The following is a 12,460-nucleotide window of genomic DNA, read 5'->3' as shown; positions in this document are numbered from 1 at the left end:
GTCGCAAGGGGAATATTATGTTTGTTGTCTCTGGTCATGAAACCTAACTGGGGCAAATCACACTCCTCAGCCTCAGCTAAAAGACCAATGGCAAAACCCCACTCTGAACACCTCTGAACAAATCTTGCCAAGAAAACCCCACAATAGCTTTGCCTTTGGGTTGCCATAAGTTGGAAATGACTTGAAGGCTTCACTATTTAGTATAAGGGACACCATTTTATTATGTCATTGTATTTAATAGATCTTGAGTATCCATGGATTTTGGAAAGCATGGGGGGTGTTCCTGGAACCAAGCCCCAGTGGATAGCAAGGGCCCACTATAATTTTCCAAGAATTTTGCATGATCTCTTGAAAAAAAATTACCCCAACAAAGAAATAAATACATGGAGACACATTATAATTTTTTCTATATACGTGACCAATGGAGTTGTGCAAAAAAGGAAAGTTGCTGAGGAAAAAGACAAGACAAAATATCTCTTTGGACTGCTCCAGAAGCCATGGGGCATTACAGTGGAACTGCAGTGGAATTTGCAAGAGGCAATAGCAATAGCAAGTAGCAACAGCAAATACATTTCTATACCGCTTAGCACTCCCTAAGCAATTTACAATGTGTAAGCAAATTCCCTCAACAAGCTGGGTACTCATTTTAGCGACCTATAGAAGTATGCAAGGCTGAGTGGACCAGGAGCCCTGCCTGGGATCAACAATGCAACCTTGTGGCTGTGAATGGCTGTAGTGCTGGCATTTAACCCCTGTGCCCCCAGAGCTCCTTATTGCATTGCAAGACAATGCAACAGTGCTTGGTTTCTACTAATTTAATGAAGGAATGGATTTGACTGGATTACAAATACTATGTGGTCAAAGAGTCTGTGATGAGCAGTAGATTGGCAGGTCATGAAAATCAACCTTGGTATGTATAGATTCCCTGGAGGAATAGTGTATTTCCCCAGTGCAATTGGCAAGGAAAGTAGAGAACAGACATAGCAGTAGTTAACAGGCTAAACTTTGGCTATTAAAGCACATCAGTATCAATGTACCTTAAGCATGCATTCTTGTATTCATTCTGAATTCCCTTTGTCCAACAGAATCCTAACAAAACAGGTTGGAAAAAAGACCCCATAAACTCATCCTAAATGTATCTACCATTACTGTATCTGAGCTCAGAGCAACAAAAGTACTGTTTCCTAGGACCATTTATTTCATTATTTCAAAATGTTTTGCTCTGCAAAACATGGAGATATATTGAAACAGCTCCATGGATAAGTTGTCAAGATGACTTACATTTATTTTTTACATGTAAATAACTTTTAAAAGACAAAACAACCCAAAATAATGAAGGTAGGTGGCAGCAACAAGGAAAATAAATTGCAGTGGACCCCTTGGTATCTGCTGGATTTGGCTCCAGGATCCGTCATGATACAAAAATGTGTGGATGCTCAAGTCCTATCATATACAATGGCATAGTAAAATGGTGTCTCTTAAATAAAATTACAAAATCAAAGTTTGCTGTTTGGAATATATAGATATAGATATAGATAGATAGATAGATAGATAGATAGATAGATATGATGTGTTTTAACTGATAGAATCATAGAATTATAGTTATGTATTCATTTTTGTTTTGCACCTCGATCCATGGGGCAAGGTGGGTAAAAAACAACAACAACAACAACAGCAATGGGCTGGCTTTTCCAGAAGAAGTATACAGTATATGATAGCTTTTTGGCAATTATTATTATTAATATTATTATTGCTGTTTACTTAATGAATGTACTGTACTTGCAGAGAATCCACTAAATGGTTCCTCTCCCCTCAATTGATCAGAAATGCTCCTTCTATTAAGATATGAGGGCAAGGCAACAGTAGGGTGGATTTGTTGTAGGATTATTATAACATGAGTTATGAACCTAGGTGAGTCATTCTGTTTTATTACTGAGGTGGTGGCAGCTGCCAGAAAGTTATCTTACTGTGTATACTGCTTCTGGAAAAGCCATCCCATTCCCTAGGCTCAGAGAAGCAGAGCTCCCTAGTTCAAACTCAGGTGGTACACAAGACACAACCTTTTACTCACCTGGTTGGCACTGTTCCCATTAGGATCAGGGAGATCTGCTTTGATGTAGGAGGCTCTGATCTCGCCCAGGCAGGGAAGGGAAGCCTCCTCGCGAGGAGGCATCTGATCTCGCCCAGGCAGGGAAAGGCTCTGATCAATGGGGGGGGGGATAGAGCCTTTCTCCCTCTCTTTCTCAAACGGAATCTGCCTTCTCCTCCAACCCTGGAAAGAGAATCTTTGGGAAGAGTGCTCCCTCCCTGCTTTTCCAACAGCCTCCTTCATTGATCTGAAGGGACATGAAGCGGGGATGCTGCCCTGGAAAACCTATCCCATAGTTCCTCTGGAGAGAGCTTTGGTTTCCTACTAAATTCGCATTGCCAGCAGCCTCCTTCTCATTGATCTCTGTGGGCTCTCTGAAGGGATTCTGCCTGGCTGTCTGAGGAGACATGAAGCGGGGATGCTGCCCTGGAAAACCTATCCCATAGTTCCTCTGGAGAGAACTTTGGTTTCCTACTAAATTCGCATTGCCAGCAGCCTCCTTCATTGATCTCTGTGGGCTCTCTGAAGGGGTTCTGCCTGGCTGTCTGAGGAGACATGAAGCAGGGATGCTGCCCTGGAAAACCTATCCCATAGTTCCTCTGGAAAGAGCTTGGGTTTCCTACTAAATTCGGAGGGAAAATGTATATAATAAGGCAGACAGCGCTTATGACATTTGATCGTTTAAGCGCCTTGATTGGTCCATTTAAAAAAAAACCGCCAAAAATAAATCGAATCAGAAACGGTCACAGAGATGGAAACGATGTCACAGATAAATCGATTCAGATTAATGCGGGTTAACGTTACGTCATTCTGACGTAGTATTGATTGACAACTCCAAATAAGGTATGGAGGAGAAGAATCGCTTTATTTAAACACCGATTTCATGCCAAGTGAGAACGCTTACTGAACGCTTGCAGGTAAAAAATCCGAATTAAACAAGCAGATGGGAACGATGAATAAAGCGATTCTGAAAGCGGGATAACAACTGTGTTATTTTAATTCGATTTTATTAAAAACGTTTTATTTTAATTCGTATCAAATCCTAAGTGGGAACAAGCTCTTTCTTTCTTTCTTTCTCTTTTTCCCCGTGGTAGATGTCCCTTCTACTCTAGCTTTCTGTGGCCAATGTTAAAGTCTCAATTGCTGAAACAGTTTTGAGGGTGGAAATTGAACAAGTGAATCTTGGAAGTAATAGGTAGGAGCAACCACTCATCAAATCCCTCAACACATCATTTACTAGAGTTATCTTTTTTGGAAGTGCTTACTTGGCAACCTGTTGGAGTGGAAGCATTTCACTTGACACGGTTCTTGCAACATCATGCCAAAATATGTGAAATGTATTTTGAGATTATATTCTCTCTCTCTCTCAATCTCTCCCCCCTCCCTCCTTCTCTTCTTAATCTACAGGCCTATCAGAACTGGTTGGCAAAGCAGAGCAGAGTGAAAAAGTTACCTTGGCCTGAGCTCTCACATCATCAACTCTTCTTCATCAGTTTTGCTCACGTAATTCAACCTTTGTTTTATTATTGTTGTGTTTTCTTTGGTTTGTTCTGGATAGCCTTAAGCTACACCATTCCCCTATCTTAAAGTTGTTATATCATTCTGTCTTCCTTTAGGCAGTGGCTGCTACTGCTACTGCTTCTTCTTCTTCTTCTTGCCAGGGGGAGGGGGGGATGATAAGTATCCTGAAACTTCTGATACTATGCTCCTATTGCTACCATACTACTAGGTGTAGTGCAGCATCTGTACTGCAGTCGCTGTACATATATAACATGTTCCTGGCTGCTGAAGGACAGAGTTTCTTTGCTTCATTTTCCTCTTTCCGAACAGACCAGTTTCCCCATAGCCAATACAAATAAAGAAAGTGCTGCACTTGGCCCCATCCAGACTTAGCAACGTCATGGGTTTGTCATTATGCACACAAACTATGCTCATCCATGGGTTCATGCCCCCTCCCACCATTTTCTTTCCTCTTTTGTGTTCAAGTGGAAATTGGGGAAGATTTAAAGGTTCTGATCATGATTTCTAACAAATGACAATTTCCAGATTTGCTCAGACTTGGACTAACTAATATTTGCACACCATTCTTGGTTAATAATTTGTCAACAACCATATTCAAAGAGTCATAATGAAAGGCTGTGCTTCAAATTGGAAAGAAGTTTTGAATGAAGTGAAAATCCAGGAAACTATAGATCACTCAGCCTAATCTCAATACCAAGAAAAATATTAGAGCAGATTATACTGGAGTCTGTAAGTATCTTGATGACAGTAGAGTGGTTCTAGGAACCAGAGGTAGGAGCCAGCATAGGTTAGTCAACAACAAATCCTGCCAAACTAATCTTTTTTTTTTCCTATCGCGTTATTAGTTTAATAGATAGTGGGAATGCTGGTGATTTGTCTGGATTTTGGCAAAGCATTTGATAAAGTTGAGGGGTTCATCAATGGGACCAATTGCCTAGAGTAGTGTTGAAGATGTTTCGGATGTTTTCAGAAAGAGGCTGGACAGCTATCTAGTGGGGATGCTTTAGCTGGAGACCTGTGAGAAACGTGAGGTATGACCGGAGAGGTAGCCTTGAAAATATCTTTTCCATCTTCAAGCATTGCAAAATGCTCATTCAGAACAGTGAGTGTGAACACATTCTCAACCACAGTAGAGTCATGGGTTCTATCCAGTAGGTGCTCAGAGCAATGGACTGTGCCATTCAGTGGTAGCTTCACTTTTTAAATAAGGTCCTCTTGACAGAAGGGGAAAAGTTTGCAAGACCTCTTTGTTTGACCAGAGATCACAGAGGCCAGACATCAAAATTAGTGTGTATCCCTTGGGCAAGGGAAGGTGGCAATAACTGGTGTTAGTGTTTTGTATTCCCTTAGGAACTACAACACTGGCAGAGGGGAATATGCAGATATTTCAGATTAGCTTCTGTGACCTGGGTAGGCTCCAGAACTGGGGAGTATTATATGGACTGTATATGTGGAGTTTTGTGAGTTCCCTCATCTGATATTATACGGCTCCCTTGAGTAGATAGCAGTTGAATGCCCAAAGCGGTTGCTTAAAGTAACATCTGTAGCGGCTCAAAAGTTTTAATAGTTATCATTTTTGAACACCCCACATCTGTTTCTCCCCTTAACACAGTCTTCTCCAACACACTGGAAGGGTTGTTCTACAATTCCCACCACCCCAGCCAGTAGGGCTATTGAGGATGATACAAGATATAGTCCAGAACATCTGGAGGGTATTTCTTGGAGGATGTCTGTACAAAACACTATTGGAAGAAGCTCCATTTGACATAATATTTCTATTGGTGCCAGAGGTCTCCATGTGTAGTAAATCCGCTTCAGATTATCCAGGGTGCCACATCTCTTTTGGCGATAGGGTCCAGTTTTTAAAGTCTGGGAATAAAAATCAAATTAAATGCCATTGGCTGCCCCTACCTTTCATCCCCCCTCCAGCATTTTACAGCTTGCCAGCAGCAACAATAAAGTCATTGCAAACTAAACTGCTCAAGGCTGTTTAGAATCAGGAATGAGTTAAGTATACATCACATACACACTCAGGTAATTGAACTCCAGTGGTATCTTTAAAATAGAAAGGCATTTTATGTAACCAAGTGTTTGAACAGAAAAATAGAGAGGGAAGTTGGAAGCATTTACATCTTTTCCATCCCACTTTTTTGGGGGGTGTATTCCAAATGGCATCCAACCTATGTAGCTTTTCCCCTGACTGAATTCTACAGTTGAATTTGTCCTAGGAAATATGTTTGTACTTTTTGTTTTAAAAGTTTATATCTTGTCTCTCAAGTACCCAATGCAGCAAACAGGAATGTCAAGGAGTATGTAGGAAAGGATCCAGTTTTTGCTGTTCGGTTCAGTTGGCCCTATGTATCCATGAATTCTGCATCCACAGATTCAACCATCCACAGCTTGAAAATATTCCTCCCCCTCAAAAAAAGCAAACCCAAACAGTAAATCATGATTCTGCCATTTTATGCAAGGAACATACTTTTACTACACCACTTTATATAATGGGACTTGAGCCTCCATGGATTTTGTATCTACAGGAGGTGAGGACATGGGTCCTAGAACCAAACCCCATCAGATATCAAGTTTTACAACTTTATCTTCTCTACAGGCTATGTGTGGGCACCCAAGACCTAAGGGACTGCAGACCTTCTTACATAGGGATCCACACAGCCCTCCATCCCTTCGTGTCCTTGGGTCCTTAAGCAACAGCCGGGACTTTTCCAGACTCTTCCACTGTCCAAGTAAGTCACAAATGAATCCAACTCTAAAGTGTCACATCTGGTAGAACAACCTGAAGAACACACAGGACAATTGATACAAAAGACAGGAACTATGGGATCATGTGGATTTAGTGGTGTTAAATCATGCCCATTACCTGGGTTTTCCCCATTTCTTCTTGTGCAATCCACTTGTCATGGTGGAAGACATTCCAGCCAAGGAGGAATAGCATACAGAGAAGACACTGCGCTGTGGAAACATCCTATTACTTATCATCATCCTAACCTGACTTGGGGAAAGGCTCAAACCAAGGGTCTGAAGATTGCATTCAAAGTCTCTGGTATTTGCGTCTAGTGACACTGTTCAAATCAGACGTGAACACAACACAGAGAGACTTTCTAACTGTTTTAGAAATTGTTTTTGAAAGGGATGATGGGATGCTGAGGCATTAAGGTGCTGCAGCATCGCTGGTACTAACAGAAGTGCTGAATGTGTTGAATGAAACCAGGATGTAATTGTCATTAAGATGCTGAACTGGTGTCTGAATTATACCACTTTGGAGCATGATTGAATGTTCCTTCATACAAAAATTCCAGACGTAGGAGCTAGTAAGAAAAAGAAAGTGGCATGACATTACATTTATACTAAAAAAACTAAAATATTGATTATGTTTACATTAAAAGGGGGACATTTATTTTAACCCATTTAATTCTAACCTGCTGTTTGAAATTACATTGCGTTACACCATTCTCTCATTGCTCCACTGTCTTTTTGTCCGTCTTGTGAGCCCACACTTGAAGTCTCAATTTGTACACCCCATCATGAGTTGACCATCACAGTCAGAACTATGCTGTGTTTGATCTTCAGAATACACCAGAGCAAACCATAGTTGCTGCTTGTATGCTTTTGGTTGTTTTGTTTTTTTATCACTCAGCTTTATATGCTCTCTTTCATATGAAGACAAAGCAAGGGCCATAGCTGTCACTGTATTACTTCAGACATTACACCAAATTATACTTTGCAGTTTGCAAAAAGCATGGTTTGCAAACACTATGCTTTACAAGTCCACCTCAAAACATAGTTTCCGATTATGGTTTGAGGGTGGATTGCAAATGATAATTTATCAGTTCTGACATTGCAGAAAATTGTAATTATGTTATAATTTGGTTGGTTTTTGAATTGACCCTAAGTAAAAACTTGTTTATTATTTTTATTTCATACATTGTATAGCTGAGGTCGTATTGTACACCTGAGCTATTTAGCTATGGTTGAGTGTCATACAACCCCAAGTCAAAGGGAAATTGTGTTTCCTTCCTAATTTGTCATCTAAAGGCAAACCGGTGGATTCAGTCCAATGTCTGAAGCCAGTTTCTTTGGCAAGTTGCAGCTTTACTGAATTTTAATCGTTGTGTAGTTAAAAACACTGATCACAGCTTAACATGTAAAGAAAAAAAATCTCCATATATATTTCAAATAAAAGCAACCACACCGTTATCTCAGGTACATACTGGACAGGACCACTACCAATATCTCTTAAGGCATGTCTTTCAGGAGCTTTATAGCTTTCTCCAGCTCTGTGGTTTTCCTCTGCTTTGTAGTCTAATAAGATACCATTTTACAAATTGGATAAATTTTATTCCATTTCAGCATCCATAATAGGGAGTGTGTGCTAGTGAGGAAGACAAGAAAGGTTTAGATATTTACTAAAGAGACAACAAAACTGGCCTTTGCTGGCCTCTTCAGTTTTGCTTTTCCTCACCACCACCAGCTGTTGTCCAGCTGCTTTTCCTTCAAAATAAAACTGGCAACTAATGTAACAGATAGTTTGGCTCTGTTTCTTATGATTTCCATGTCATCCACTCCTCATCCCAATATAATTGAATACATTGTGGTTTCAGAAGGAGAAATGAAGATGAGTCTGGCAGTCCTCTTTATTAGAACAAAAGACTACAGTTGGAAGATAAGAAAAACCTAACCTTTTTTTTCCAGATCTGCATCTTAATGTTTTCTTGAAAATCATATAAAAATAAACTAAATACATATCTGTATAACTCAGGGACAGCCATGTAAAACTCAGGGACATCTCTCTCTGGTTCTTCTGTGGAGTAGGAGATACACTGCTGTTACTGAGTCCCCACAAAATAAGAACATGAAACTTCCACAGTTCAATCATTAAAAATTATAGCTGACTAAAGCATTGATTATTCTCATTGCTCTCCAGTTGCAGATAGTGCATTTTTCCCTTGCACATTGCATGTGTAATCCACTGGAATATTTTCTTGCACAAAGTCTACTGAAACAAATAGAAGCTGTGCAAATACACTGCCATGTTTTAAATCAGCCTTTACTCATTTTAGTGGATATCTGCATGAAAATGTCTTTGTGGATTTATTTCTTATTTTTTCATACAGTTCACTCTGATTCATTTCTCTCTTACTCACTCTAGCTTAATTCTAGAAACTATTGTTACTATTTTTGTAATCTAGTGTTCACTGTGATAGCCTTTAAGTTGTAGTGACTAGTACAGTCAATAAAATTAACTATTTTTATCGTTGTCTCCAGTTTCTACAAAAGCTAATCTTATAACAGTCGGGTTGTGATAATAGCAGACTTGCAAACAGCAGGGTTTGGAGAGCCAAACAAAGATGTCTCTTCACTTTTTTAAAGGTAAATGCAAGTCTGAGTTGTATGTTAGCCCTCCATTAACAGCAATGACTGTGCCACAGTTGTACAGAAAGCAAGCCAGGGAAAGGCACATCTCTCCTGAGCAATGAACATGCCACATTCTCTATGGTTGCTCCACTGGTGGAAGCAACCTCAAGGGACAGATTCTGGTCTATCAGGGATCTGGGTACTTGGATAGGATGCTAAACTGGCTGTTTAAGCTCCATGTTGGGAGAAAAATGTTGTAGATGGTTTGCGGGGGAGCCACAGAGGCAGCAACAACAGCCTGGGTGCAATTTTCCGGAGGGGGGGGGAACACACACAGTATGTCTCATACCCACTTAGAAATAGCAGGGATGGAATGCAGGAATTGGGAGGAGAACTCTGGAGCATATGGGAAAGGGCCTTGGCCTTGACCTGACTGTTGAAGAAAGGGGAAGGCTGTTGTTTGAAGTATGCTTAGAATAGATGAATTGTAACTGATTGCCAAGTTTTTCCCTACTACTTTCCCCACTTGTTATCTCACTCAGTTAATCACCTCTATCAAAAGGTATGGTGGAAGAGTAGAGAGGCTGTAGGTACCTCCAAGGCAAACATCTCCAGCTTTCCACAACTGTTCCTTTCAGAATACTGAAGCCCTAGCTCCCAGCCTGGTGTGTATCATATGCAGCCAGACTCTCAGATTCTCTCTTGATGAAAAACAGCCCAGACACATTGTTACCACAAATTATGCAGTCATGTTTCCCACATTTGGGGAAATTGCAGGGTTCAGTGCAGCCGGAGTGCAATGGATGAGCCTCACTCTGGCAAAAACCACCTTCATTATCAAGGTATCTCCCCTGCCAGGTAAGTATTGTACCTGAAGGTTATAGGGCAGTGATGGAGAACCTTTTACAGACCAAGTGCCCAAACTGCAACCCAGACCCCACTTATTTATTGCAAAGTGCCACGTCCCTCTGGCTTTCTAGTAAGAAACTCTGGCAAACTCTGTGCTAGGGTGACAGCATGTGTGCTCACAGAGAGGGCTCTGAGTGCTACCTCTGGCACACATGCCATAGGTTTGCCATCACTGTTATAGGGTTGCCTGGTGAAAACTCCCTCACTAAAAATAAAAACAAATGAAATTTTCATTGAGAATCCTTAGCTGGAACTATTTCTTGACATCTAGTTTTTGTGTGTGTATGGTCAATGATGTAGTCTCGTATTTGAGTCATCAGTACAGTCCACAAACAGTTTGATCATGTAGTTAATCAATAAAGCTACAGTTTAATCATGTAATTAGCTACTAAAGCCAACAAATGCCCAGAACAGTATAACCTGTGAGAATGTGTCACAAGGAGAGGATTAAACAGCAAGGTTGTGGTTCTAAAAAGACTCTACAAGCTTTGGTTAGGGGGTTTATTGCTTTTCTCAGGGGGCCATGGTTGGAGTCATGGCTAGCTGGCACAAAAGTCCCTGTTGGGTGAAGGTCCCCAAATGCCTTGGTCATGAGCGATGAAGCCACAGCTACCTCTTAGTAGGCAATCATGAAGCACAAGTAGATGTTCAGGTTGTCTTCATCCATTACCATTGCTAAGACTTCTGGCTCTATGTCACGCATAAAAAAAAGAGCATGACACTTGCTGTGTTCAGAGAAATGGCTAAGTCCAGTAAGATGTCCTTCACTGCCGCATTTCCCAGCTGTTGGAAGTCCTGGCTCTCGACCATGTTGATCATCTCCATGCCTTCCCCTGTTGATGAAGCCACAAATTTTTCTTCCATGTTTCCCTCTCCTTAAACACAAAGGGGGAATCAACAATCTCTTCTCTATGAGTTTTACTTTGCCTCCCATTCTCCCACTTTTAAGTCATTTTTTACATTATTCTTGTGACAGCAAGTCTTACTGGGCTGCACTGAGTTTTTATATGGTTCTAGTTTTGCTGGGAAAATTGTAATTGTAGAGAGCAATTGTAGAGAAATTTGAGCAACCTCAGGTTTCGCAGCATGTTTTTTTAAATCCTTTTGTGACCTTTTAAAGGTCACAAAAAAGCCTATTATTTTTCTCTTGACTTGGTGGGTCCCAAACTGTGTATTCTCATTCAGAGCTTGGGATCCACCAAGCCAAATGAAAAATTAACCTTTTTTGTGACCTGATTGGGACTAAATACCCTAAAGGCAGCAGAACATGTCTGATCATGAAAGCTAAGTGAGGTCAGCCTTGGTTAGTACTTCAATGGGAGACCACCAATGAATAGCAGAGGCTGTAGGCTATATTTTAAGGAAGGAACTATCTCTGAAGATTTCTTGCCTAAGAAAACCCTATGAAGTCCATGGGGTCACCATAAGTTGACAGATAATATGAAGGCACATACACATACACACAAGTGTTTGACAACCCTGTTTTGGCAGACCTAAGCAGCAACTAAACTAAGGGCTGAAACAGATGGCTATATAGGGGTGGCTTGATGCCGCCCCTTTGAGTGCCGGATTGGGGCTGTGGCAACTGCACACCACATCCCCGATCTGGCTTTTTTCTGGCCAAAAAGAAGCGGCAAAATGCTGCTCCTTTTTGCACTGGAAAGGGGGCACCTTTTCTGCCACAGTGATAGCTTTTTGGTGCTCCCACGGCATGTGGTGTGTAAACACCACACCATTAGAGTAGCACAAGCCTGCCTGCCATCTGATCGGGCAGGAGGCATGACACCAGCTTGTGGGTAGCATCAGGGCATGTGTCATCTGAAGGCCATACCCCCATATTGCCCCAAAGCTGGCTGAAGCAGCTAGTCTGTTTCACCCCTAAGAACACCTGGAAGGTTACAGCACTCAGTAGATGGTAAAGGGTAGAAGTTACTACTGGTTGTGTCTGTTTAGGAAACCAGAGAACACAATATACCTTCTGTTTTCCTCTTTACTGTGCCAAGTTGATCTTTTAAGGAAAGCATAGGAAGATTGAAGGTACATGAAAAATTGTATAGAGATATCTAGTTACTTTGCTGTTTCAAATTAGTATGGACATATATAGAGAAATGCAGAAAAACTCATACACTTTTCTTTGTAGAGAAGGGGACATAGAATAAAATTACTCAGTAAATGGGATCAGTAGTGGCATAGGTAAGTCTGAAGGGAACCTGAGCAAAATGCCTTCTGTGCGCAAGGCCACACTGCCTCCTTTCACCATTGCCTGCCCAGCATGACATGCAAAGTTTTTCAAGAAACAAAGCAAAAGTGCCCTGTTAATTTTCCTCCAACTTAGTAACAGAGGACTAGGAAATGGAAAACAAAACAAAACAAAACAAGTTCCTAACAAAAGGAATAAACAGTGACTTGTTTATTCCTCACTTTGTAGTTGTTCGGTGCTTCAAGTAGTTTCCAGCTTACGGCAACCCTAAGGTGAACCTATCATGGAGTTTTCTTGGCAACATTTGTTCAGAGTTTCCTTTGCCTTCCTCTGAAGCTGAGAGAGCGTGACATGCCCAAGTTTACCCAGTG

At 41.0% G+C, this 12,460-nt stretch overlaps 1 protein-coding gene and 1 non-coding gene across 5 annotated transcripts in view; one reads left to right on the top strand and one right to left on the bottom strand.

Annotated features, from left to right (window-relative positions):
* The window catches only part of KEL (Kell metallo-endopeptidase (Kell blood group)), a 59,697-nt gene extending 50,848 nt beyond the window's left edge, over positions 1-8,849 (top strand). For all 4 annotated transcript variants that reach the window (XM_042454431.1, XM_042454432.1, XM_042454430.1 and 1 more), the window contains exons 18-19: positions 3,497-3,592; positions 6,219-8,849. In XM_042454431.1, coding sequence (XP_042310365.1) covers positions 3,497-3,592; positions 6,219-6,395 — 273 coding nt within the window. In that variant the 3' untranslated portion in view covers positions 6,396-8,849. The remainder of the gene's footprint in view (positions 1-3,496; positions 3,593-6,218) is intronic.
* Positions 8,850-9,690: 841 nt separating this feature from the next.
* Positions 9,691-9,846, bottom strand: LOC121924482. Its single transcript, XR_006102620.1, has one exon. It is a non-coding gene; the product is annotated as a U1 spliceosomal RNA (small nuclear RNA).
* Positions 9,847-12,460: the final 2,614 nt, after the last annotated feature.

Source organism: Sceloporus undulatus, chromosome 2 (genome assembly GCF_019175285.1).
Source record: "Sceloporus undulatus isolate JIND9_A2432 ecotype Alabama chromosome 2, SceUnd_v1.1, whole genome shotgun sequence".
Lineage (NCBI taxonomy): Eukaryota > Metazoa > Chordata > Lepidosauria > Squamata > Phrynosomatidae > Sceloporus > Sceloporus undulatus.
This window is presented reverse-complemented; position numbering and strand designations above follow the sequence as displayed.